General features: G+C 42.1%; 3 protein-coding genes across 13 annotated transcripts; 2 read left to right on the plus strand and 1 right to left on the minus strand.

Moving 5' to 3' along the window:
* Positions 1-2,303: 2,303 nt before the first annotated feature.
* LOC126917255 (uncharacterized) lies at positions 2,304-22,390 on the plus strand. Of its 7 annotated transcripts, XM_050723972.1 has the most exons (3): positions 11,204-11,373; positions 16,768-17,123; positions 17,184-22,390. In XM_050723972.1, exons 1-3 carry the CDS (start codon positions 11,310-11,312, stop codon positions 18,126-18,128), a joined length of 1,365 nt encoding a protein of 454 aa, XP_050579929.1. In that variant the 5' UTR covers positions 11,204-11,309; the 3' UTR covers positions 18,129-22,390. The 7 variants fall into 7 exon arrangements, with proteins under 7 accessions (XP_050579930.1, XP_050579928.1, XP_050579933.1 ...); XM_050723973.1 differs by lacking the exon at positions 11,204-11,373 and adding an exon at positions 2,304-3,138 and having other exon boundaries at positions 16,768-22,390; XM_050723971.1 differs by lacking the exon at positions 11,204-11,373 and adding an exon at positions 3,150-4,611 and having other exon boundaries at positions 16,768-22,390.
* A 94-nt stretch (positions 22,391-22,484) lies between these two features.
* Positions 22,485-27,484, minus strand: LOC126917245 (ubiquitin carboxyl-terminal hydrolase calypso). Of its 5 annotated transcripts, none has more exons than XM_050723952.1 (8): positions 27,207-27,484; positions 26,671-26,885; positions 25,815-26,575; positions 25,580-25,713; positions 23,780-23,884; positions 23,366-23,682; positions 23,131-23,279; positions 22,485-23,066 (listed from the first exon to the last, which is right to left on the minus strand). In XM_050723952.1, exons 1-8 carry the CDS (start codon positions 27,262-27,264, stop codon positions 22,988-22,990), a joined length of 1,818 nt encoding a protein of 605 aa, XP_050579909.1. In that variant the 5' UTR covers positions 27,265-27,484; the 3' UTR covers positions 22,485-22,987. The 5 variants fall into 5 exon arrangements, with proteins under 5 accessions (XP_050579909.1, XP_050579908.1, XP_050579907.1 ...); XM_050723951.1 differs by having other exon boundaries at positions 23,366-23,685; XM_050723950.1 differs by having other exon boundaries at positions 25,580-25,725.
* LOC126917257 (uncharacterized) lies at positions 23,888-25,788 on the plus strand. Its single transcript, XM_050723981.1, has 2 exons — positions 23,888-24,299; positions 24,381-25,788. The coding sequence occupies exons 1-2, from the start codon at positions 24,132-24,134 to the stop codon at positions 25,554-25,556; spliced, it is 1,344 nt and encodes a 447-aa protein (XP_050579938.1). The 5' UTR covers positions 23,888-24,131; the 3' UTR covers positions 25,557-25,788.
* Positions 27,485-27,869: the final 385 nt, after the last annotated feature.

Genomic DNA, 27,869 nt, shown 5'->3' on the forward strand with positions numbered 1-27,869 from the left:
GCGTAGAAATATATTATTAATATACCGTGGAATTATAAAAGTTCAGTGATTTCTGTAAAAACTTTAACGATCGACGGTATCGATGTTCTTTAACAACGAACACGGTTCAATCGGTGGTAGAATTGCGTCGATCTTTTTAATTACTCTGCTTGTAAGTGATTGAAAATGCCGGATTATTTTTTAGGTATTTTTAGGTTTCAACCCTGAATTTTAACCCTGAATTTTCAACCCTTCGTGGTTACTCGGTACCGTGTACTCGAGAATATATTTAGATCGCAACCCCCCGACGTTACCTATTTCCGGAAGGCGCAACGGGCTTGCAGAAGATTACCCTGAATAATGCAAAGAAGCATAAATAGCGTAGATGCGCGGCTGAAAATAACTGGAAGTTCGCCCACTCGAATGATTTAGAAATTCCGACAACAATCGGGAGACCGAACGAAATTCTACGAGTCGTACAAACATTGCGTAATTCGCGAAAAGAATGCCTCTATGCGTTCGAACCGAACGTTTCGAATTGCGAATTTAACAACAGAGTCGCATTAAATTTATCCACCCTATAAGACGAACTTAAATAAACGATTTACCCTGAACTTTATCCACTTTCGATGATAGACGAGCGCACGTGTCGCTAACCAAGGCAACTACGTTCCCAAAGACGAAGAGGATCTCGTTTAGAAATAGTTATTGCGCACAGTAAGAGTAAGAAGAGGTGCTCTGCAGCCATAAACTTAATACGCAGTCGCACAATAGTAATAAATACGGTATTTAGGGAACGGTTTGATACGCGTGACCGATGCATCGACGCAATTTACGAGGAAGCGGTCGATCCTACGCGCGCCGTTGTTTTCTTCTTTGTTATTTAACGAGATTCCGGTCGAATCGTTGAGGACTCGATACTTTCGCGACTGGCATCGACCCAATCGATCGGCAGCGGCGAAGAGTTTTTATTTTTATCGGCGCCACCGATTCGCGCGGTGAGAAAAACCGCGCGTTGCAGCGTACAGAGGAAACTGCAGCGGCGAGGAGCACGCGCGCCAGATATCGAGGCAATGCACGTCCCGACGTGTCCTTGAAATTCCAAATTCGCCCGCCATAAGCGCGCGCTCGCACGATCATTATGCATATAAGCGATCTATGCAAATCAGACTGTCGAATCGCGGCAGAAAAGCTACGCGATCAACATATACCGCGTGATTTATCGCCTGTGCATGCCTGTTTTCGTGGCGATATAACGCATACAATAATATTGAAAATATGTATATGTATATGTATACCTCACAAGATGACGAGTTATAGAAAATGAATATTTCGAACGATGTAAAGATAGACGAAACAAGAGCGAGATCGATATTTACCGTCTTCGTCTCGCTTAATTTCCAGACAAACGAGCCTGGAACCGTGATTACGTTGCAACGCAAATTTCCGTATCGATCCTGCGTCAAGAGGCACGAGGATTCGTTCAACCGGCGAGGCCGGGTGAGAACAAACTTGCATAAAAAGTGAAGGTGACCGACGGTGATTCATGGGGGCTGATGCCCTCGTTGTCTGGCATTCGGTTTATAGAGGACGGAGGTGGAGCAAGAGGCGGAGGGTCCTTGCAACAGACTCGTCCAAGTGGCGCTCGCTCGACTCGGCCCGGCCCGGTCTGACTCTTTGTTTTTCATGGGTCGAAAGCACGCTCTAATCCGCTCTATCTATCGTATCTCGTAATCCTATCGAAACAAACTTTTTCTTGTCTAAAGGCGAGGTTCCAAACATGCTGCAAACTTATTCCAAGCGAAATAGAAACAAACAATCGTGTTTTTAAGGCAAGAGTCGAACAACGAAAGAAGCTATAATATCGAACCCTACGTTACCCTGGATATGTACTTTGAACTTTCAAACGTTTCGTAAGAAGCGCAAGTAAAAAGAAAATCGAAAGAAGTAAAGAGGTATTACGACGTTCAGAATGGAGCATCGCTCGCGAAGCGCTCGGTGTCGCCGCGCGACGCAATCTAATCGCGCGTACGTCGTACGGCAAACGCTGCGTGGTCTCGGTGCCGACGCGGCCAAAAGATCTGACGCGGTGCACCTACCAGCGCATCGAGTGGGGGTGAGCACGACACGGCGCGGAGGGGAACGGTCGAGGCACTCTGACGCAGAACCGCCTGGCACTGTGTGCGGACCGGCCGGTAGTGGGGAGTGCACATAAACCGAGCATAAACCAGGCATAAACTTCCCCCGGCGGGTGGACCTGTGCTCCTCCCCACCAAAAACCTCGCCACTACCACGGTCGAAGCGCAACGCCGGTAGACACGATCACGTACACACCGACACACGTGACCGCGTCAGCCTTCTCGCATCAAACTCGAAGCCAGACGACATTGGGGCCAAGACGGCAGTCGCGAGTCGCGAGTCTCACGCAGCGTGTAGTCAGTTTGCAGGCCGACACCGTAGCGATCGGACGTGTGTTTCTGCGCGCAAGACACATTGTGCTATCTCGTCTCGAGTAATTGAACGATTAGTAAGGGGCTGACGCTAACACGTAGCTCCTTGTCACCTGCTCGCCAACAGTTCAAGTTCATCGTGTTCACCGCTAAGCAAGATCGGTCCATTGGTTTCGCGTTCTTTGTCCGAGATCTACGTACATTCACGCTTTCACGCGAAAACACGATCAGTGCTCTCGTTAGTTTTTCGACGTGTGCCTTTGTTTCTCCTTTCCATCGGTGAAAGAGAAGGAAATTAAACGATATACTGGATTTTGCCACATCGTAGACACGCTACGAACACATTTTGGTTCTCTCCGTATTTTTTAGTACTCTGCATCTCCGTTTTGTGTGATATAAATATACGACACGATTGCCGTCCACTCTCGAGGGATTCGCTTGGATTTACCCGTGGAAGAGGGAAAACGGTTCGATCGCAAGCCGCGATAGCAGACGTTATTATGACGGTGATTCTCGTTACGTTGGTTCGACGAACGGGATACTTTACGCTCAGCCAGTGACTATCTCGGTGTTTCGCGGATAAACTTTACACGTTCGACCGTTTACAATTGACGAGTGCAGCGCACCGTCTGTTTTCATCGATCTAGAGGAGGCAAAGTGGATCGCTGTACTGTCGTTCGATCGTGCTCGCCAGAATCTTTCAAAATTGGTGAGTACTCCAAACGACATATGTTACGAACTTTACACCGATTTTCACCGTCCGATCGTGCGTCCTTTTCCCCGTTTCGTTCGACAACGATGCTTCGAAAGAACACAGGTGCGATCAGATCGAATCGACATCACGAATCCGTTGTTTTTCCCGAAACGGAAACGAATACTTATGATTACGCTCGAGGCGGCCTTGTAATAATTTGTAGAATAGAACGTTATCTGCTGGCAACTTGTCACGCGCCAGGACTTTGTACTAAACCCGTCGGAAATAACTATCGCGAATACGTGCTTCGATCGAGTGCAACCGATTCCCAATTTCGAGAAACACAATTGCCCTCTGAATAATTACCGATGATAAATTCTCGTTATTTCTGCTATATCGAAAGTGAACTTTCGACGCGTACGTGACAGACGGGTGTTTTTCAAATCGATGGAAGCGGCGAAACGTACGTTCGGTGAATCGATCGAGAATCACGATTATCGATCCGAGCCTGTGATATTTGCCAAACGACCCTGAATACTCGGAGACTCTGACCTTCAAAAGTAATTCGGTTGACGCAACGTCTGACTGCAATTCGCGGGCGCAATAAACTCGTGCACTCATTGTTTTCGTTCCAATCAGCTTCGCGTATCTTATCGCGTTATCAACGCCTGAATCATTGGCTCGCTCCTTGAACATTGATCGTTGTATTCGACGCGAATAAGAAAATAGAAGAAAAGCATTGCACGATTGTTTCGACGAAACGAAGGACAAGGGAGTATGGAATTATTTTATGATCGAGCATCGTCACGGATTAGGACGTTTCGATGGACGAGGCAACGAGCGGCGAGTGAAGCGAGGAAAGGCTGCGCTTACGAAAGTCTCGTGCAACGCGTGAGCAACGCGGCAGCGGTCGTTGCGTCATTCGTGACGAAGCGAGGAGGACTTTGATCCTTATCTCTCCTCAACACGAAGAATATAACATACAACCGGACGGTATTGTCGCTGGTTTCCCAAACGAATTTTCGACGGCACGTATTCACCGTGAAAATATTCTAACTCCGATACGTGGAATTGAGAAAATGGATATTGTTACTTGGTTGTTGAACCGATTAAAAAAGGAGAAATAATTCAGGAAAATATCGGAAAGTTAAAACGAACAAAGTTGGAATAGTTTTGTAGATTTCTAGTGATTTCCAAAGGGGTCGTTGTCGCTTCGAAGAGCATTCGACCGATCAGGATCCTCGTTCGAAACGGGAACTGTTCAACCAGCCCCCATTCTCGATCGTGTTTTGCGCTCTGTATATCCCCCCATCCTCGATCGATCCCACTACTCTTCTCTCGCTACTACCGCCGCGCCGCCACCTTCTCTCTATCGCAGCCGAAGTGGGCCACGGCCTAATTTGCAAAACTCTCAACCTCGTCGTAGCGTAAAACGTGTGTGCAACAAGGCGACCAGCTTCATGGACTTGGAGCGAAGGGCACGCACGTGTACGTACGATACCAAGATACGCTGGTTGATTTCTGCTTGGTCAAACGCGAGCAATTTAAAAACGCTCACGAACATCGCGGCAAGGGATGCCAGTGGCAACCAAATGTGATTAACGATAAAGCAACGAAGGTTCTGTTCGATCGTCGAAATTTTCCTGTTTGAAGGTCTTCCAAGTTATTCCATAGATCATACAGCTAAAAAGATTCGAAATTTGACGCTGTACCGTTATCGGCAATGCAGATTGTCAATGTTATCGCGAAGCTATTGATAAGTAGAGATTATCCCAATATAGCAATTACAACGTATATTTGATTTCTAATGCGCGAACATATGTTTAAACACGTATGAACTGCAACTTTTGTTGCAACCGATCGCACGATTATCCATTAGAAATTAAAAATAGTCGAAAGTGTACTACGTTGCACCTTATTGCACATACTTGCGTTCTGAATAACCGTATCATAATCGGCAAACTTATTTATTAATAATTTATCTATCCGCTATTGTTTCGATCCTTCGAATTCATTTATCGCGAATCACGTTGCAAGGTGACGCAATCGAGCGGAATCCAGGGCTAATTATCATTCATAGGTATACGTGGATTCGCGATTCGTCGTCCAAGGTTGTGCTTTGTGCTGCATCAAATATCCAAAGCATATCGCAATGATGAAATATCGAATGATATCGACAAAGTCAGTCAGCAGGGACTTGGCGGATTCGCATTGTGTATGGTTCGTTATCTCAAACGGTCGATCTAGATTGTTTGGTGTCACATCAATCCGGATTAGCGGTATCTACCGTTCACGGAAATGCATGACGCGGAGGTATTATATTCGCGTGCATAGAGGTACGCGAACGCAGTACCACAGTATGCATAGCCGGCTACGAATCGTCAAGAAGTATGTATGTATTTCCTTCTCGATACGGTTTCTTTGGTGTAGATACGTGTAGAGTTTGATATATTACATCTATACTCTTGTGCTCGTGCGTACGTGCGTTAAGTAGCGGCCGTCTCAGATATTGCGGATTGTGCATTGCGTCATCGGACGTTCATCGATCACATCGAGTTCGAAAGAAATTTTCATAACGTGCGCTGTGATAACTGTTTCTGAGTTTTATATCGGATTAAACGAGCAGATAATGGTAATTTTATTTCTACACGCTTTCCTTGGTTCGCTCGTAAAATCTATAATGCGGGACCAAAATAGAAAAAGATTATAAATTAAATCATCGAGGACCGGCGTCGATTGATATGCAAAATTTAACTTCTTCTGACTCAAAGTAATAAGCCCCGACGGACGTTTTTACATATTAATTTTCGTTTTTATTTCGATCTTCCAAATCCATCTCGATCTTATTCCATCTTCCGAAGATCTTTATTTCGGCCACTGATTCTACGATCTCGCTATATCACGTTCGTAGATACTATACGTTTCGCGTAATTATGAATCGTCGGAAAGGCGTTCGCCGATTTCTAAAAAGGAACAGCAAGATCGTCGAGATGCTTGTGATCGAGCCTAATTGACCGATTGGCGTGATCGAGCTCGCGATTTATCAATCATATTAGGAAATATCAGGCTCCGTTGTTCCCGATGACCTTTTCGCGTTTCTGTTATGCAACGAAGGTGAATGGTCTAGCATAACACGGAGTGCACGTGTAGGAGTCACGTGGCGGGAGAGCACAACCGTAGAGAGAACAGCAACGATAGAAAGAGAAGCCGCGCACTAGGCTAGAACCGGCGCGCGCGAATTGCGCGAGCATTTCTATACTATGCACCGCGGCCAGTTGCATCACACACCGCGTGTTATTTCTTAAGCCGGTCTCGCATTGTTTATCAGTCGAAACGCCCACTCGGCCGCTCTCCTATCGCGTGCTTTCCCGTCCAGTTTGATCGGGATGCATCCATAAAATACATCGTCGATGATCCAAGGAACTTAGTACACGGAACGTATACTAACGAACATCGTCTATTCGTCATTGGTATCCGTTCCACGTGTTCGTTACGTAACCGCACGCGCCGTTCGGTAGGGAAAACGTATTCGCGGACGGGCAACACGTTACCTCAGGTCACGTGTCGCCGGACGAGAAACGCGATCAACCGACGATGCTCACGTGGAACGTGCAAAAATTCAGATAAGCCAAACAATTGCGATACAATAACAAGGAGTAATTACTCTTTGTACTTTGTCTCTCTTGTTTTTATCGGCATCACATTGATTTCCCTATTGTTTGTACGCGTCCTGATAACGAAGAAAATTATCATCGTGCGTGCTTGAAAAGGGCCACGAAATTATCACTGACGAAAATAGCCGCAATGGTGAGATTCAAGATTAAGCCTATCGTCAAAAGTAAAGTAGAATCAACAGTGAAATAATACGCGTTAAATCGATTGTACATATAGAACGTCTAGGAAATAATAGGACAATTGGATGATTTCATCCAGTGAATATAATTTCACGAATAAGGAAGCCCGATTTCCGCTGCATGATTATTTAATAAATTCGAAGCAAACTCTATTCAGAAATAAATGAGCTGACTTATCGAATCGATCAACGCCTGCGCGCTAACTTTCAGTTCGTTGCTCGTTTATCTAATTATCGTGTAATTTCTCAGACTTCTGTAAAATCACGTTGCCTATACTAACCTACTGTTCGTCTTTAGATTACAGGATTATACATACGTGGCATCTGCATTTTTTCCCCGAAATGTGTTACGCGTGAGACACTTTTGTGTAACCGTTTCGTTTAACTGTACTTAACGAAGTGCTCGAAAATCGAACAGGATACGCGGAGTAAGGTATCGAGGCGTGAACAATGATGAAAACACGAAGAAGCAAAGGACAGAAGAAAGAACAAAGAGAGGCAAAAAAGAGTGCCAACGCGTGTCGCGTGTTGCCTTTTTTCGTTTTTAAGTTGGCGGTCGCGTTATCGCGGACCAATTGCATAATAAGCGGGAAACGAAATCGGAGACCGGTTCGAAATGCCTGTGTCGGTCCGATAACGGTATCAACGGTCGGCTGTTACGTGAGCGCTGACCGCAATCGTAACACGCACAGCCGAGCCGTATCGAGTGGCTAGCATTGTGCACGTGCCTTTATGTACTGTACTTAAAGTTCGACGTACTCCGAGAACTATTTCAGGCCCGCGCGCGTTTCTATCCCCGCATTTTTGGAACGCTCGCTCTTCTCCTCCGTATCGTCGTTCCCCTCTGTGTTTCTTATTTAAATACCGCGAACCTATACGACCTTTTTAACCGCTAAAAATGTCTCGCGAAAAGAAATTTCTCGTAACCTTCGACGATATCGCTCGGCCATCATTTTCAAGCGTATAACGACAACCGTATAGCATATGCTAATCGATGACATAAGTATCCCGAGAGCAAGTTCTGGTGCCTACTAGCGCCTTTATACGATCGTCCGAAGACTTCCGCTGTTATCTATACCAGCAGATTCTTGGTCGATAAGCGAGACCGATTGAATGAAGGGATTTGAAACAGGCCTACGCTCAAATATTACGTAACGATGCCGCCGTGGATACGTGGTACGTGGTACGGAACGTGTCTACAACTGTAAATCGACTATATCTATTACGTTATCATTACGTTAGAGAGACTCCTCTCGGTAGAAGGAACGGCGGAAGAAACGACATACGAGAAACGCGGCGATCGACACGTCGTTGAACACGAGGAATTTGATAACCAGCGTGTCCAGTTTCAGGCTAATGGGACAGATAACGGTCGTGTCCTTAAGATGCTGATAAAAGAGCGAGAAACAAGGTTGTTGCGGGCTACCGAGGCAACTTGAAAATCCAAACGGATAGAGAATTTACGAACGAAGAAAAATGAGAAGGATGGTTAGTAAAGAGGGCGTGTTATAGTCGGTACATTACGCGCATCGCCACTGCGGTACGGAAAACAACGTGCTTTGGTTGGTCGTTACGTAACTGTGCGTCATGTGGCCGAGTCGAGACGATTTGGAGCAACCAGAAGAAAAGGACGCGGTCACGCGGGAACAATGCGTGCCTCGAAGTTCCTCGAAAAACGATAACCGTGTTTCGCACATCTCTACGTAAATCTCGAAGAAACAAAAACTTTCGAATTGTAAATTCGAGTTTGAATTTTCCCTTGCACGATCGTATAATCGTTACTTTTGTATTATCGATCATCGGCTCGATCAGATGCCGGATCAATGCCGAATCATATTTTCGCGTTAGATCCGCCGTACGATACGTTCGTGAAATATCGCACGAATAAATTTCTACGAAGAGCCAGGACGATCGTTCGTGTCCGTTCATTGCAGTCGTACGCCGCGTTCCCTGAAAAGCTGGTGTCAGAAGAAAAACAAACAGCATTGGCTAGTTGGCATCGGGTCAACGGATTCGTCCCTCGTCATTCGCAATTTACAATTTGACTGTATATACGAGATTATTAACGAAACCGAGTATGCTAGCGCCATTTAAACGCGATTTAATTGCACCAGTTTCTTCCTTCTATGTTTTCTTCTGTCAACGAGGAGAACGTTTCCGCGCTACGCAACCAACGAAACGGCAGAAAAACAACGAACTCGATGAATACGTATATCCGGTGAAAACAATGAGAAACTGGAACAATGGTCAGAAATATTTCCATCGAGAAGAGTGGAATCGAATTTTCTCATATGCGAAGAAGCAAGCCATCGAGAGCTTATATTTGCTCGAAAACGGAACTGATGTTCGACGACCACGTGCGCCGCTTGGCACCATTGCGCAACTACTGTAACGATTCTACACGTGTAGATACGCGTGACGGCGAAACCCGTGTCTCCGACACGCATGATCTTTCCTCCACTTCGGAAGAATTAGTCAGATACTCGTGATTGCCGAGTAACCGGCTTCTCCGTTGTGACCAGAAGATAGGCCAGATAAGTCGCCTGTGTCCATTCCACGAGAATTTCGTTCCGAAATCGACGAGAACGGACAAAATCTTTTTCGTGTTTTCCTCGTAGAAGAATACAAACAACTAATTGATAAAACACTTAACGATATTATCTTCCCAACCGCGCTCTATTCCTCTCTATTTATAGCGTTATCAACGCAGCGGTCGAATAGTACCGAGTGTGGAACTCGATAATCCTCGATGACTAGTAAAACACGATGAGCTGTCTTATATATCCATTTTATGTTCATGGATCAAAAATAAAATACCTGCAAATCAAGAAAAAGATAAACAGGAAATTATACAACTGCGTCGTAAGATCATTCATCGCAACCGCGGCCGGTTGACCAAGTCATTGCGAGTTATTAATAGCATCGCGGCAAACAGCGCGCGTTGTACAATATTTATGATTTTTCCATCGAGTCGAATTACTTTTGAGATCAAATCAAATTTATAACGCAGACCCTTTCCCTCGTTCGTAACATTTCCTCGTAAAAACGCGCGTATACGAGTCGTACATGCATCGGTGTTTGTCTAGTACGTATATGTATAAGTTGTCCATGCAGTGTGTTCGTTTAAATTGCGTCACTAGTTACTGGGCTAGTGTCACATCGCGCAACAAACCGATACGAGTCGATCGATGCACGTGACATACGCAGATCGATCCAATTACGATTCATAATTCAAGAATCGAGCCGTGAATTCAGCGTGTAATTTTTGCTGTGCAGCACACGAGTGATTCACGCGTGTCCACCAATACTATTAAGCAAAAGGTGAAACGTGATTCGCGCAACACGCGCAACACGTGTGCATCGCTTATGTCGCGTGGTTCGTTAGTTGCGCTGCGTCGCCTGGATTGTGCATCGCTCGAATAGACTCGAGAATTTTTTTGTTACGACAGTTCGAGTCGTATCGCATGCTCGTGGGTATACTGTATACGATAGATTATTAGGACATTTGATACATGCGAAAGACACGTCCGCATTGTCTATAACGGAACAATTTTGTCGTTCTGGAGTGTCACGAAAATGTTACCACTGTTGTGAGGAAACGTGATTACCGGGAAACGTGGGCTGCGAGAAGGGGCAATAGCGTTTAACGCGACTCACGCCGGTCGGATCAATTCCAACGCTTGCCCAATACTACGTAATTATTTCGTGTGTGCGTAACGCGCGCCAAGGGTTCGCTATTATTATCTCCATGGAGAAATATTGACCCCGAACATAGAACGAAAGCTACCCACACAATCCTGGCGTCCATCGATACGACCATAGCGTTATAAGACGTTTGCGCAAGCGAATATGTACGAGTTTCGCTACGTTCGCGTTCTCGCGTTTATAATTACCGTGTACCCAACAAGGCGCGCGACTTTTCCCATTTTTATCGTTCGTTCGAGGGAAATTGCGTTCTCGCGATCGTTAACGTCGCAAAATTATCCCAATCGCGGTTCTGCGGCCGTTCAATAATTTCACGTTCGGAACACAAGTCTCCCCCTCTATTATCCTCTAGCTCTAGCTCTAACGAATCGTTCGCCAGCGTTTACGAGGGGCCGTAAAGTTTTAGGGCGGGCAGCGTACCGCGCGTGTTCGTTACTCCCGATAAATTTTCCAGTTTCACGAGAAAGGGGCGACAACCTCGTCCCTCTGTGCTACGTTCCTGGTATGTGCGCGCACGTGCGTGCGCGTTCGCTTGTATTTCCATACACAGGACCGCGTCACGTCACGCGTACGCCAGCTCCTCGGGCTCCCGTTAGTGCACGCTAATATACACATAAAGAAACATGTAATGGCTAAATATGACTCACCGAGAACGTGTCGTATATCCGAGCCGAGTGATTCGGTTCCTCGAAGTATGTATATATCCAGAGGCAAAGCAGAGATAGTCGATTACTGCTAATCCAAACGGAGAAGAAATTTCTTTCCTCGCCCGTAATGAATCAAAATTAAGTACCTATGTTAAGTTAAGGCGAATTTACAGTGTTTCACTTTGGGAAACACGGCGAATCAATGCTGCTTTCGTGCGAAACAGTGTAAATTCGGTTTTATATGGTGAGACTTTCGTTACAGAACATAGTCGGTCGGTCATGCGGCGGAATTGAGCGAAATTAAAAAGATATCTGAGACGGAAGTGCATGTGAACTCGGTTTCGAAACACCGAAATAACGCGTTCCGTGGACTCGTGTTACGTAGACGGAAAATTCGGTGATTCAATGGAAGCTATTTGTAATCGCTTCAGGAAATTGTGTGTATATCGGTAGGAAGAACGCTTAAGTTGGCGTGTACCGCGTCTACGTGCATTTCGTCACGACAGAAATTTTATGTGGGCGATGTTTTCTATTCTAACAAAAATCGTCGAATCGATAGAACTAGCTGCGACGATGTGAGTCACGCGAGCTCGCGTATACGTAACTTCGCGAGTGAAATTCCAGGTGATTGCTCAATTTCGAGCGGGCTTCGTGTCTCGGTTATACACCTCTTGGCGTTGCAACGAAAATTAAATGCCCATTTACCCAACTAGATACCCTATCGTTTCGAATCCCCTTACTTATAGTTATATTCGTATATTGATTCACTAATTGTGAATGGAAATCAAGCGATAGATGCTGAACTTGATAAGAATATCGTACTTTTGAATATTCTTATTAAAAATAATCGATTTGAGTATATAGCACGGAGCATTTGCTAGCGGCTATACTGTTCTGTGTTAAGAATCGGTCGTCAAGGTTCCTAGGAGAATCCATATTCTCTACTGATGTCTAATTATCTAATCTGTGGTCGAATAAACGATTACTAATTTTTCGGAGATCATTTCCTGTTCCTTGTTTCTACGAATAATATCTACTTATTATTAGTATCTGAATACAGTGGGAAATAATATCATATCACAACACGCATATCCTGTTATGAATTAACGAGAAAATCGAGTTTTTGGAAAATATTCACATTCAGGGAATTATACCGCGGAGGAGCATTCGGTAACAAGAACTCCGACAATAATAAGAAAATCATTACATAGGCATAAATAAGAATTCTGAGAACGGCAGGTTTAAGTGGAACGAAGTTGAACTACAAAGTTGCCGATGTGAAAATGTAACGTGATACGCGCGAACCATAGACGACCGACTTATACGCGACCACTATAGCGTATCGAGGTCTCTACGCGTCTTCCTTTTAAATCCTTGTCACTGCCTTCTAGCGAGAAACGATAAAAGATCGTGCACAGATGGTAACGCAAAAATTGTAATTTCCTGCATGATGAAACGTCGATATTGGTCGTCTGTTTCCCAGAAGCGTCGAGTGGTGCAGTCTCTAACTAACCGTGACGCAGTGTGCGCGGAGGTAACTTAAGGTAGAAGATACATAATCGATAGATGGAAGGACGCATGACAGATTGTAAAATTGAGTCTGTGCGAGGTCATGAAGGCACGTTTCTCGGCCAGAAGTACGTGATTAGAAGAGATCCACGTATACGTTGACATATTTACCGGGATAGTGAGGGGCTTCCACGATATAAGCGGCTGACATTCACTTCTAACAAGCGCGTATAGCACGTGGATAGAGGAAACGCACGCGTACACGATGCAACGAGACCCTTACGTAACTCTCTGCCGCGTGCTTCAACAGTTAATTCACAAGCTTACCGTTTCGGTTCCTCTTACTCTTTTCTAAGCGCACGAACATGCCATCTCGCTTCCTCCCGTTGCATCACGAGTTCGTTACCCTAATCTACTCGAGACGCGTATTCTGTTTTCCATTAGGGTTAAACCAATACGGAGTATTAATAAAAGCCCCTTAAAAGATTAATTACGCGAGACAATAAATATGTCTATACCGATACAATGACCCTAGCATTTTCAGAAAATGGCTAAAGAGATCTCCCGTTTTCCTTAAATTGTTTCGCGAGAGCTGTGGCGCCTTTAATAATCATATTGCGTGTTAAGACATGAAGTGCAAGGGAAAGAAATTCTTCTAGTCGATAGGTGGATGGAAATTGTAAAAAAGCTCAAAAAACGGTGGAAACGTGAATAATTGAAAAAAGCACGATGATACCTACCTATTTATAGACATGTTTGACAGAAGACAGTGCCAGAGGAAGTACATGCTGGTTTATTCCTTCTCCACACAATAAACACACACACCATAAACTAAATTTCACTCGAGGCGTTTCCCGTACACGAAATATAAACATTTCGAACAACTATTCGAGTACAGAATGTCTTTCTTCGAATCTTTTTATCGGAAAGTCACTATGGTACGCTCGATGTTAGAAATGATGCGTCTTCGATTATCGAAATTTCCCCGCGTATCCCGATCTTGAAATTTCGATTATCGAAAGATAGGTGCGCTGCCGTAGCTGCGCGTTACATGGAACGCTCTGAGCGGGAGATTTCAAATCGTTTGTTTCTTTTGAAAATAAACTAATTCGTTAATTTCAAACACAAATATTTAAAATTATATTCGAATGTAAATATTCGAAACGTAATTGGTACAGGAAATAAAATGTAACCTTATTTTCTCGTGAAATGGCATTGATGCGTGTTCTCGTAAGACATAATCGTTCAAGGAAGAAGACGTATTTCCGTTTAACTAAAGCACGCAAGCGCGTATTTACGTAGTTGTAAAAGCCAAACATCGTTTTCATAGTATAAATACCGAAGGTTGGGTAAATAAGTATCTCCACGATGCAACCCGTGAACGGCCGATGGCACGTGGCAAGTGGAATCGCACAGCCACACGTGCTTCCTTACATAACTGTCACTCGGATTAATACTCACACGTTTTCCAACGATAGACACGACACGAAAATAACGTTCCATCATCCCAAAAAACAAATTATTTTTAATTGCTCCGAGTTGTATGTAGGCCATTGTATAAATAGGTGGCTATAAAAGTTCGATAATTGAATAGACTCGATCGCTGTTCGTAGGTCATGCATTATCGCGGAAGACAGTTTTATTTTCCTGCCGATAGATTACACCAAGTTATTAAATCAAATGTTATCGTTTTCCGACATTTATCGCGTCCAATTAACACGTTATGAGAATCGGTCGCGTAATATTCGAGCACACGATGACCGATCTGCGGAAATGATCGCGCGAGCACTTACATAATTGTGCCGTATGCCCGGGGCGAAGCTCAAGCGTATGTCATCGTTACATCTCGAGCGTTCTAGTATCGTAAACATTGCGCGAACTTCGCCATTCGTCGCGACAATGGCGCGACCGAAGGGGCCTCACGTATCGTCGCGTCAAATATTTTCCTACATACCATATCTTAGAAGTGATTAAAGATAAATTACATTCGAATTTCTTTCGAGCCTAGAAAATTCAAGCGCGCCATTAAAATAGGAAATAAAATGTATAAATAAAATCAAAATACAAATACCGATTCCACGTTACGTGCTCGAAATAACAAATCGTTTGACTAAGATCGAATCACTATGCACCGACAAACGCGATCGTTTCGTTTTAATAGTCGAAAACTAATTTCGAAAAAGGGGCGACAAATTTCTATTGGTCGACTGGCAACGGCGACGGGTTCATTGACATCTTCGACCTTGGGGAATAGCCCGACCTTACCCAAGGCTATTTTGCGACTTGTGCTCGGCGTTGCCCGGACCGGTATTGTTGGCAGTACGTGCACGTCCCTCGATCTCTCGGAATTCTTCACCTTTGTCCGCTCCGTACTCTCTCGTATAACGGTCACGGAACTTTACGAGAAGAGATACTCTCCCTGTTGTTGAGCATGATCTCCTGTCGCCACACCCACGCCTGCTCAACAAAACGATCGTCCTCGAGGGCCCAAAATAAGCGGCGTATCTGCTGCACGCTGCTGGCATCGGGAATCGCTATACAAACGATTTAACGCGCTCACCGTACAAACACGGCGTTAAGGCAATGATCTTCGATGCACGCTCACGGAATACAAATGGTTTCTTGATGTATACAGAGTATGCACCTTAAACGTACACTTAACGGCGCGTGACTATGCTACTTGGCAACCGTTCTCTCACCTCCGGAATTTTTCTCTAGTATTTGCTTTCGTAGATAAGAAATACTGTAACGAGCTGCAGTATACATATGTATAACACATTTGCTTTGTATTAGGTTAACTTTGTCAACAGTACGGTATTACAGTAAAGTTTCGGAGTTAATTATGCTTTATTCAAATTGTTCGCTATGCTAATTAGCCTAAATAAGGATAAGTTACGTTCGTTCCGCAGGCGCGTGATGCTGGTGATTGGCTAGATGAATGAACAATCGTTCCAAGAAATTGCAATTATCATCGAAGCGTTGTTTCGAGTTGTTTCAAATATGACGATCGATTTTCATAAGTGTGCGTCATCGAATCAACCAGCAGTTTGATTACAATTCTAACATGCAGTCTGTTACAATTATTACGCGCTATGTCACGGAAAAGGAATGATCACATTGAGTCACATCGCGAATCGCGGTCGATCGAATTGAAGTCTCTGCGATTCGAATCCGGAAAGGCAGGCCGTGTACGATCGGTATGGATCGTAATCTGAAACACCGTGTGTAATCAACGATCACGACAAAAAGCGACGGTATAGGAGGTCAGCTATCTGTAGAAATCTCTCGACATTGTTTTTCTTCTTCCTGATTCCGTATCGCGCGACCTTCTTTCGTAATGTCCGTCACTCGATTGTTGCGTGACAGTACCGCACAAGGACTACATTTCGTACGTGGCTAGGATCGCAAATGCGTTCGCTACACCACGGATTTGCGTCACTTTGGATTAATAAACGTTCCACTGAAAAGCTGGAAGGACCTTGCGTCCGAAAGAGGCGAACATCGCGTTCGAATAACACTGTTACGACGTATTTACTAATTTTCTAGTATTTACGAGTGTCGAACGTCGAATACGAGAAACGCTGAATCACGACAAACAAACAATTGTTAAATGTAAATATACTCGCATTCTGATCTATTTGTATCTTACGTGACTTGGTTGCCTTGTCACTAAGCTGCGCTTTTCGTCATCGCGATCGTTTGGCACGCAGCGCTACATCACCGCCGTTAATAAACTCGTCCCGTGTGTTGACTCGGGAATCGTTCTCCTTGCTATCTGACACTTTAACCACCGACGTAATATACGATCTTATTAATTCTGCCGGATTAGTTCGCACGCGTTCGACGCCAAACTATATTCATATTGTTGCAAACGCATCGCCTCTATCCCGACCTGTCTTATCTAATTTGCAACTTGTTTTTCCTTCGCAGATGTACTAAGAAGACAAATTATGGTGGCAGAAATTGTCGCCCGCCAGAGTGGATCGCCTATCAATGGTGAGACCGCGTGTTTGAACAGCAATATGCCGGCCACCCACACAATGGCGCACGCCGGTCACGGTGTTCATGGTGGTCACGATGCCCATGGACCGTTGCCTCCGTTGACGCATCCGGCACACCACGGTGCTCCATTGACTCTGCAACAGCAACAGCAACACCAGCATCAACCGCAGCACCAGCCACCGCCGCCGCAGCAACAACCTCCGCAACATCATCACCATCATCAGCCGCAGCAGCAACAGACGCAGCAGCAGCAGCCGCCGCACCACCACCACGACGCCCAACAGGTGACACACCCAGAAAATTTCCCTCCGAACTTCGACATCAGAAAAGAGCTATTTTCTCAGCGCAAGCAACGGGAGTTCATTCCGGACAACAAGAAGGACGACAGCTACTGGGACCGCAGGAGACGCAACAACGAGGCAGCCAAACGGTCCCGAGAGAAAAGGCGTTTCAACGACATGGTACTCGAGCAACGAGTCATGGAGCTGAGCAAGGAAAACCACATCCTGAAGGCGCAACTCGAGGCGATCAGGGATAAGTTCGGTATATGCGGTGAGTCTGTGATCAGCACGGAACACGTGCTCGCGGCTCTACCCGCTGACCCGCCCATCGTCAAAAGGGCGAAACTGCCAGCCTCGGCGGCTCTCCTCTACGCAAGAACACCAAGTCCTGTGCATACTTCGGTGATCCATCAACCAGTCAGTGGTGCACGATCGCCCAGGTCACCCGCGCAGCTGTACGTTCCCGAAACGACCTCGTACCCTGAGACGGAAAGTTTTCAATATCCTTATCCTCATCCGGCGATGCACCTCGACACGACCAGCGCTCTAAACCTATCTCGTGGTCGACGCGCTCAATCGCCGTTTGAATTATCATCCGGCAGCGGAGACGAAGGTCCACAATTGGTGGTCAGCTCGCAGAATCCAGCGGCTAACAACAGTCTACCTCACAAGCTGAGGCACAAATCGCGTATCGGCGACAAGGACGCGGCCAGCGCGTTACTCGCGCTTCAGGGTATCAAACAAGAACCAGGACCCAGAGCATCACCACCATGGGACAACGAAGGTTCCAGCGACGAGCGTGACTCGGGCATTTCCTTGGGCGCCGAATGGACCGGCCCCAGCGTGTCTACCGTTCCTGAGAGCGAGAGGGAAGTGAAATCGAGGCTGGACCGTCTCGCCTCCGAAGTTGCCTCCCTTCAGTCGATACTCCGTATCGGCAAGCCGACGGAGAGCAGTCTGGTCACGGGACACGCGTTACCCGCAAACGCCACAGTCAATGGGCCGTGAAAGAGATCCTCGTATCCTCTTGGTGGCTTTTTTGCAGCGAGCGAGCCAACAGTCCAACGCGTTGCTCCTCGAATTGTAGCAGGTTAAGTGCGACGGTGATCAACACGGCGGCAATTCCTCATATCGCATCGAACACGGGAGAGACAAGAAACAGAAAGTACTACTCGATCGCTGATTACACGCGCACGAACGCTTCAACGAGTGTAGCGATTGTTGTTAATTGGTCGAAGGAAATAGCGATCAGACGATCGTCGCTTGATCTCGTTCTTTCGTCGTAAATTGAAGAACGAGTAAAGAACGACAGAGAAGGTTGATAAGGAATGTAAAGAAGTGTACATTCTTGGAACAACCACTACCGGCTTTGCATTCGCACGTACTTCGGTATCGACCAATATCGCGTGATACAAATCGCAAGCTGTTTTTTATCGATCGGATAACGATTACAGATCGACTAGACGAAGCGTATGAAGCGACGGTATAGCTGTTTTATTCGGGAGTCGAATATCATTGGATTTTAGTCGGTGAAATGCGAGGATCGGTCGAATCAACCGTCGGGTGCGCTTTTCTGCTTTCGAGTTGCCCCGTTTGCCAAAATGGGACTCCCTCCAATGTCCCGCGGTATCGTAACGATGAGTTAGATAATAAGAAAGATGCGACATCCTAGACTATAAGTAATTTATACTGTAAGACTTTCTTAGAATACTTTCGTTTAATTATTATTATCATTGTTGTCATTAGCAAGTTCATTTGCTGATTCGAAAAGTGCAACGGCTAATCGAGCCGACCGTTTTATTTGCTACTGTGCGCTAAACTCGAGCAACGATTCGAATAACTTGGATACTCGATATTCGATTCGTATCATATCCTTGACGGCAGAGAAACGATCTCGTTGATACGAAGACCTTCAGACTCGTTTGTATTTATCCTTGCTGAATAAAAATTCCTATTATGTTATATATACGTATCTCATGATAAAATGTAAAATTATCAGCAAACGAATTCGAAAATCTTCCGATCGACGAGAATCGAATTTCTTTCCGTGAAAAATACGAATTTATTTCCCGATTAATAAATTGGTCGCGCAACCGGCTATCTCACTACCGCCAGTTATCCTTAACGATTTAAGCCTCCACTCCCTTGCATCGTTATCGAGCAAAGCAATAACATCCTTGTATTATCGATTCACGATCTCTTCTCTTTCCCAAAAACTGTTCATCGTGTTCGCGTCGACCCATGTTTGCGCGGCGCAACATTGGCCCGAATCCGTGGCAAATTTCTAGGAGGAAAGCAAAGTGTTTATTGGTGTTCGAACGTGTGGCTTCGATTCCAGGTTTATTTGTCTGTCTGACGATTCTTCTGTCGTCCTCGTTCAAATATCGCACCAACACGTTGCTTAATGTCTTCTCCTTGAAATTCAACCTTGCCAGTCGATCCGCAAATAACGCCAATTCCCATCCCGTGCAAGTCAATTGCGCCTCGGAAACATCGATCGCTTTTCCAGTACATAGCAGAGAACCTTCATCCTTTTATCGATCGCGTTACCTCGTCAACGTTTTTTTCTTTCTTTTTTTTTTTTTTTGCATCTTGTCTAAAAGCATCTCCTGTCTTCTTCTTCTTCTTCCTTCTTCCTCTTCTTTTTTTTTTTTTATAAATATACATTCGTTATTAGCGATTAACGTGACCACATATGTATATATGTACGTATAAACGAGCAGGAGTGCGTGTGTACGTTCCAGATTTGTTTTCTATTCGCTGGTGCTTCGTGCAATCGTTAAAAGCAATTTGCACGAGAGGCGAAAGTCGAGCAGAAAACAAGACGCCAACTGGTTGTTTTGCGAGTCTTTTTTCCTTATTTTTTTTCTTTTTTTTTTTCTCTCTTTTCTCCTACTCGAAGGAACGATGGATCGCGGGATTTATCATGTACCGGGAATCACGCGGTATTCAAAGTATTAAGCGAGCCTATAGGTGTTACGTAATGTATACATAGTGCACATATGCAAGGAATATACATATATACATATACATATGATATATACATATATTTTTTTTCTTCAAATTAACGTATTTTTCGATATCGTGAGAGTATAAGACGAATGGTCTCTGTGTGTGTCTGTACGCGCGCATCTATATGTTTGGTGCGCGCAACGCTTTGGTGTTATACATAAAGAAAGAGCGTAACACGATTCTTTATTTGATCTATTACCGCACCGAAGAAATCGTGTCCGCCGGAAAGAAGAGGAAGCTGTAGAGAACGCGCGCTAATCGGAGGAACTTTTCTTTTCGAAATTTCTAACGAACGCCGGAAGCGTCGATCGAACGCGCCATTCATCGTTACGATTCGAGCGACGATGAAAATCAAAGCGATAGAGTGCCTGAACGATCGCAACCGATTCGTTGTCCCGATGTTTCTGTTACTATTTATTAAAGGTAAAGAGAGGAAGATTATTCTCGAATCGTTCGATCTACTCGTTCGTTGACGCCTCCCGCTGTACTTCAGTACGATAAGCCACAAAACGTTAATCTGAAGCTACTACATTTTTAGAAAAAAACATACCTTTATTTATCACGAATCGTCTGCTTATACGGAGTCACGTGAAAAATTAGTATTCCGACCAGAGAAAGATAAATGTAGCATTAAGAATATAAAGAATATAAATTAAGAACATGATACATAATTTCTGGTATTTCTCTGTCGAAAATACTATTTTTAAATGGTTTCGTCTATGTCATGGAAAACAAACATTATTGCTGCAAGTTTTGAGACGAATAAACAATACAGCGTGTTACCTATCTAATATTTGGTTGCGGCGATCGCGCTACTTTCTGTGACGTATATGATGTCGGAGAAATGATCACGGACTGGAGGCTCAAAATTACGATAGCTCGATCATATTTGAACACATCTCTGAGCAGATCGAACGTGTTATAGGTCTGCGGCATATGCGTGTTTCTTAAGGTTTTCTAAGACACATCACAAGACTGTATTAATCGTAATCGGCGTAATTCGCGGAAGGATCTCGTATCTGTATTCTTCCTCATGCTTCTATGCTCCCCTTTACCCTACTTTCTCTCTTTTCACTCCTTTGTATTTTTTATCTTGCTCGCGTGAATTTTCTATATTTTATACGGCATATTTGTATTATTATTGTTGATAATTTTCTGCGAACGATCGCCGACAACGATACCCGATGAATTAGTTTTTCCTTTTTGCTGCCGCCGCTCAAACGTTTCACAGTTTTGCTCAGAGTAAAAGGGAGTCTAGTAGTGAGACGAGTTGTGTAAGATTTAATATTTCTTTCATCAATTGTCGGAAAAATGTGCTCATTTATAACGTATCAATGTAAATATAATTTCTTTCTCTTCTTTTCTCTTTTTTTTTTTTTTAAATTCGTTATCAAGGTAAATGTAGAACATTCAAACCCAACGACTCGATAGTCGCACACGATGTGCATCGTTTCGCAGTTGATTTAATGTAACATACCACGAGTGCCTATAATAACGAAGCTGTATGTTCTATCCCGCAGCCCACATTAAAATTGTAGATTTTTTAACAGCTCGAGGTTAAAAGCACTTTTATTGTGTGTGTGTGTGTGTGTGAGAGAGAGAGAGAGAGAGTGAAAGAAGTCGGTGTTTGGAAAAAATCAGGTATCCATGTACTTTGTAAATAACGATTGTGTTAATTCGTGATCACGTTTGTGGTCACAGAGAGAATGCCACGCGAACCGTGCGTATGTGGTGATCGTCGCAAAGTTTTTACTCGCAAATTCCAAATAATCTTTTATCTCACGATTACTTGCCCACGAGAAAACATTACCTTCGAACACAGCGACCATGAATCGATATTTGTACATAATTGCACCTTTCTTTCTTTCTTTTCTTCTTTTGCCAAAAAGCACGCTACTCGTGCCGATGAAACTATGGCGCAAATATCGAAGGCGTTAACGAACATCGGCCGGAGAAGGAACTTCTAACTCACAACATTTCTTCAACCATCGTGTCTCCCCCTATATATTTGCACTCTTGAAATAGCTTCTTTGAGGACGTTTCGAATACAGTTCCTATGCAGTTTACAGTATGGTAAAGCGACTTAGAGACTCGGTTGGCCGTTGTCTACGATTAAACATGATTCCAAGTCGAATTTTGATCCTTCTTTCTCCGGCTGTACGGAGATATAAGTATTTAGATCTAAGTGACATATCCACAGCGTGTAGTGTACTTGTATATGAATACCGAAATAAATATTTTCAATGTTTTTGACAATATTTGTGACCACTTCCTTTGTCATCGCCCCTAATCTTCTTATTAAAATACCGATCTAAAAGAAACATAATACATGACACAAAATAAAGAACAGTGTTCGTATCTAAGAAACCATATATTTCTTATGAAACATAATAGATGCAGAGATAAAGGTTACTAATGCACGCTGCAAAGAGTACGAAATAGGTTCACAGTATCTGTAAACATAGTGTGACAGTAGAAACCATGCATTAATATGAAAAAAATATAAAAAATATATCATAAAGTTAATTTGTACAGTTCTAAAGTATAACTGTCAATCGTGACAAAGATTGAAGTTCAGACGGAAAAAGTAGAATTATAATTAACACTGCTGTCGATCTATCATTGTCTAAAGAATATCTGCGTAAGAAAGTAAAAGAAGTACTGATAATTCGGCGCTTTTGATGCTGCGTAAGTATTACGAAGAGTGAAACACAATCTCTATTTTTCTTCAACAATAGTATAATCTTTTTACATGCTTGTTGTCGTTTTGAAATTGTGTCCTCGCAACGATTTATTGACGATTCGATAGGTGGGATAACAGCTCCATCATTACCATTTCGATTCAATTAGCAAGATTATTTTCGTTTTTTACACTTAGTTCTACCTCGACGTCTACGTGATGAGTTTGGACGAGTATCGGTCTTCTTCGAGGATCTATAAATAATCCCTGTATTAAACGATCTGTCGCGTTAATCGAAATCGTAATAAAATTCCTTACCTATGAACCCTATTCACTGATACGGAAGTGTGTTTCTTTAAAGTCAAGTGTTGTTGGACCAATTCCGCTAATTTGCCTTGTTGAGCAAGCATCGAAAGAAAGGTACAGATAAATTCGTCATAGTTATGTGTTCTACGACAATCGTCAATCTAAAACAAAGAACAAAGTACTCTTATATTATCTCATGTTTTAAATTTTAAGGAAAACATAGATAGACGTTTTAAAGCGTATTTACCTTGTACTTGTTCCTCTTATCATTTTCGTCTTTCAAGCTAGTCTCACAAATACTAATTTCGTGTTCTAAATTCTTCAATAATGCTAGAAGATCTTTGGGTGCGAACGTATGCGGTTCGAACAACTCCGGATATTTCGTACATAATTTCGGATCGATTTTTTCAACCTTCTTTTCTTCGGTGACGGTGTCTCCGTTACTAGTCTTTACTCTGGCATGAGGTATTCTAACTTCTCCCGACAAGCAGACCTTCTTATGTAAGTGCCCGCTGTCGGAAACTAATCTTTTTCCATTTATATTAATGTTCCCAAGAGAACGACCTACTTATGGATATAGATTTCATGTATTGTTACCATAAAGTATAACAAGACACCACACTAACAAAACATAATGAAACAGTAGGCTCTATATACGTACTTAAACCTGCCTCGTTCTTTTCATCCCCAGATACTCTAATTACAACAAACTTTTTGAAATCTTTCGTTGATGTTGGACTGCTCTGACCAGAATTCCATCCCCATGCTATAAATCAAAGCTTTATATATAATAAATAAACTAATTTATTTACCAGAAAGAAGTAGCTGTTAATTGCGATCGTATAGCGATAAACGGTACAAAAACGTTCAGGAAGGATAGGTCGAATAACGGTACTTCAAAGGTGTCAAAGGAGATGAAATACGGGGGAATGTGCGAAAGTCAAATAATACCACCTACCGGACAAAAAGAATTTTAGTCTGCTATACAACAGCACGCGCGACAGCACAACGAAATGAAACTGGTAGCTTTTATTTTCTATTCTATTCTAATCGTGATCGAGTCATCGAAGTGTCCAGAATCGAAGAAACCACATTCCACTAGTTGCACCGTGTTTTACAATTGCGTAAATTTACCTAGTGGCGGTTACGTTTGGGTGCCCAGTAAATGTACCGAGGGTTTGGTAAGATCATCATTGCGTCAATATAGTTAACTGGAACGTGCCTACGATTTTCAGAAATTTGTAACATTTTTTTATCGTTAGATATTTCAGCCGTACTTAAGAATATGTGTTCTTCCTGGCGATTCTTGGGAATGCGACACATTATCGACAGAATCGTCTGTTATAACAAACAGATACGATATTCCTGAATTGATCAATCCAAACGAAACAAGTTATGTTGGATTAACAGAAGATCCATGGAATCTTTCTGAACTTATTGATTCGTCATATACTACTGATAGCATCCCTGATTATTCTGATCAAGAAACGGTGACTCCATATCCTTTGATTGAATTTGCAGAAATAATGGAACACGAATCAAACGATGCTTCCAAAATTAATGATAAAGAGAAGAATGGTCATTTACAAACACAAGATGATAAGAAATACTATTCAATGTTGAATCAATTAATACGTCATCTGTTACTTTACAAAAAAATTACTATTCCCCTGGAACTTTTAACATCATCTATATCATCATCGTCTACGCCTTCTAGACTTGTTACAAACCTACCATTAAACAATTATCTTGTACAAAACTATATTCAACAAAACAATAATTTACAAAATACTATTATAACTGGTATGAAATTGCATAACGCAACTGAAAGTAGTACAACTTTAAAAAATAATGTTGATGATACAGTATTAAATGCGAAAGATTCGTCGGTATTTGATAACGTGAAGAATAAAAACACTATAATCCTAATTACCGATAATTTAGGTAACAAGCAATATTTGACTGTTGAAAGATATAAATCATTGGCTTATGAATTGGATCAACAATATGTTCAGTTTATTCCGTGTATAAAAAATATTCGGATGCCAAATATTACTAACTGCGCCAAATATTATGTATGTGAACCTGAAATGGCTTCTGTAATAGAATATTCATGTCCTTTGTTCACGGCATTTAATACATATGCAAGAACATGTGACACAGAGAGTTATAATAAATGTATAGAAAATAAAAATAAGGGAAGTGCAAATTCAACTGGAAGTACAGATGATATAATTAAAATAAATGTACCAAATAAAAATATATGTACTGAACACGGAAAAACAAAAGATATCACGTCTGAATCGCGTTATTATATTTGTTATTCTGCTTCAGATAATTCACAAATCAAATCTATAAGAATGACATGTCCAAATGACTTAATATTTTGTCAAACTAAGAAAGTTTGTACGATAAGAAGTCTCTGTAAGACAACATAAAATAGGAATATCTTTTTACTTACCTTGCGTTGGAGAATTAAATGCGGATCCAATCTCGGAAGATGTATCAGTACTGGACGAGCTGTGTGCCGGTGAAGTTTGGATTCTGAGAGGTGTAGCATAATCCAGAGCACACATTACTACTTTTTCCATACCACTGAAACGTTTACTATAATTAGTTTATATTATACTATAACTTTGCTTGAAAAATAAAGTACTTCGTAAATATGAACGTTATTTAGTTTAGTCTTTGCCTACTTTGATTCAGTCTTTCCAGAGGTTATGCTTGAAGCTGGTTCTTCGGTATCTATAGTAGAATCACTGCTTCTTTCAACTGTAATAGCTGGTGCTGATGAAGTTTCATCGATCTCTGATTTATTAGACAAGCCATTTTCCTCTTCAGATTTATTCTTTTTCTCGTATGACTTATCCGATTTCTCGGTATCATTCGAATTTTTCTCTGTCCCATCTTGATGACTTAGTTTAACAAGTTGTTGCAATGCCTCTAGTACTATCTGTCTATTAGTTTTCAACATAGTTAATTTATGTGAAATAGCAAGTCTCCTATCAGGAACAACAGCCATTAAATTAAATCTTATATCTTGCAATTGTTCCCCTGTTGCCATTCCCAAACGATCGGTAATTACTCTTCTAAATTGTTCAGTCCACTCTTCGTGTTCTTTCCATGGACCGTGATCCATAGGGTATGGTTTTAAACCATCCAATTCAAATAATCTACCATTAATTGGTACGTAACTAACAAAATGAAAAGCTTCTCCAGTAAACCTACCAGTTGAGACTCCAGTATTTTTATCTTGGCGCCTTTTGGCTTGTGGCATTGCATGAGAATTATGAGCGCAAGCCAATTCAGGTGTATTACCAATTGCCCATCCTTTATTTTCTGGACACATACCAGATGTATGCATTTTCAACCTGGATAAAGTTGTACCCAAATGAATATTTGGACAATTAAGTAATACAGAGAGTAGTGCATGTGTTGCACAACTGTTGGGCACAACCTATAAAACGATAGGTTACTCAAAAACAGATTCTGGCATATAAATACTATATGTAGTATTTTACATATAAAATATTTGTATAAAGATTATAGCACCTGTTGTGCAAAAAATATATTGTTAACAATTTCTTCATCTTTTACAAAACTTTCATCTTGTTCTACAACTTTACGTCTGGACCTCCTTTCTTCTATCCAACGAAATAGGAATATGAAACCATACACTGGACCTTCCAACGATTTTTGTAGATCATATATTTCTTCTACTTGTACACCTTTTACTCCAAAATCCTCCAATAGCAATGTAAATAAACCTAATAATATAAAATACATATCAGTATAAATCTTTTAAATATACTATAACTTAAATGTCATATAAGAACAGAAATGCTTTTCCATTGACTACAATAAAGCTAAAATACAATATAGATACAGTGACGACATATAAATGTATTAAAATGAAACCAAATTGTTTCAACTAACATGTTGTTATGTAATGTACATACATTTTTATATTCATATTATAAGATATATAGTACATTATGTCAAAACAAACTATATTTTAATAATGCATACAGATAATTTAATGATAATAGTTATTAAAATAACATACTCTTGAGGCTATTATTTTATACCTGGGTCACTTTCCAATTCTAGCCAACCTTCCGTTAATCGATTTATATCAACTGGCATTCTGTGTTAAGTTTCAAGTTTAACATTTAAAAGAATTTTACATCCTTTTAGAAATTTTATTACGCTGTGACAATTAAAGGCGCCATATTACATCAAAATACATATCATGTGGTCACGTGGTAAAAAAAGGGGCTTAAAAATGTATCAAAGCAGCAATTTCCAATCATCTATATTTGTTTATTCATTGTACATTGGATAACCATCCGATTAAAACCTATTCCTATTTAATGAAAAAAATAGCTATAATAACTAACGAGAATAATAACTATATATTAAAGTCTATATAAAATGAATTAATCCAATTAAGAACAAGATTTAATCCGATTAATGCAAATTTTATATCAATACATAATTCTGTATCTACTGATTAATTTTGTATTACATGTATTTATCTTTATGCATTAATCTAGTAACAAAAATATCATTTTATTCAAACCTGTTCAAGGTATCATATATGTACATATGTATACACATGATTATGTGCATGCAGATTCACAGTAGCGCATTCTATCATTCTATCATTCTATTAACAATATCGGCAGAAAGGAAATGACAGTGCTCACGCTTATGATTCCGATTGTTACCAGATTAGTGCTGCCCTCAGC

Source organism: Bombus affinis, chromosome 6, assembly GCF_024516045.1.
Source record: "Bombus affinis isolate iyBomAffi1 chromosome 6, iyBomAffi1.2, whole genome shotgun sequence".
Lineage (NCBI taxonomy): Eukaryota > Metazoa > Arthropoda > Insecta > Hymenoptera > Apidae > Bombus > Bombus affinis.

What these genes read in the sequence shown, in the direction of transcription:
- LOC126917245 (XM_050723949.1), bottom strand. Translation starts at nt 27,264, where the DNA reads ATGCCAGTTGATATAAATCGATTAACGGAAGGTTGGCTAGAATTGGAA. An exon ending in ATATATTTTTTGCACAACAG is followed by an intron (nt 26,576 to 26,670) that starts GTGCTATAATCT and finishes ATCGTTTTATAG; the next exon opens with GTTGTGCCCAACAGTTGTGC. An exon ending in ATTTAATTCTCCAACGCAAG is followed by an intron (nt 23,885 to 25,579) that starts GTAAGTAAAAAG and finishes TTTGATTTATAG; the next exon opens with CATGGGGATGGAATTCTGGT.
- LOC126917255 (XM_050723970.1), top strand. Translation starts at nt 11,310, where the DNA reads ATGGCTAAATATGACTCACCGAGAACGTGTCGTATATCCGAGCCGAGT. An exon ending in GAGTGATTCGGTTCCTCGAA is followed by an intron (nt 11,374 to 16,767) that starts GTATGTATATAT and finishes TTTCCTTCGCAG; the next exon opens with ATGTACTAAGAAGACAAATT.
- LOC126917257 (XM_050723981.1), top strand. Translation starts at nt 24,132, where the DNA reads ATGAAACTGGTAGCTTTTATTTTCTATTCTATTCTAATCGTGATCGAG. An exon ending in GTAAATGTACCGAGGGTTTG is followed by an intron (nt 24,300 to 24,380) that starts GTAAGATCATCA and finishes TTTTATCGTTAG; the next exon opens with ATATTTCAGCCGTACTTAAG.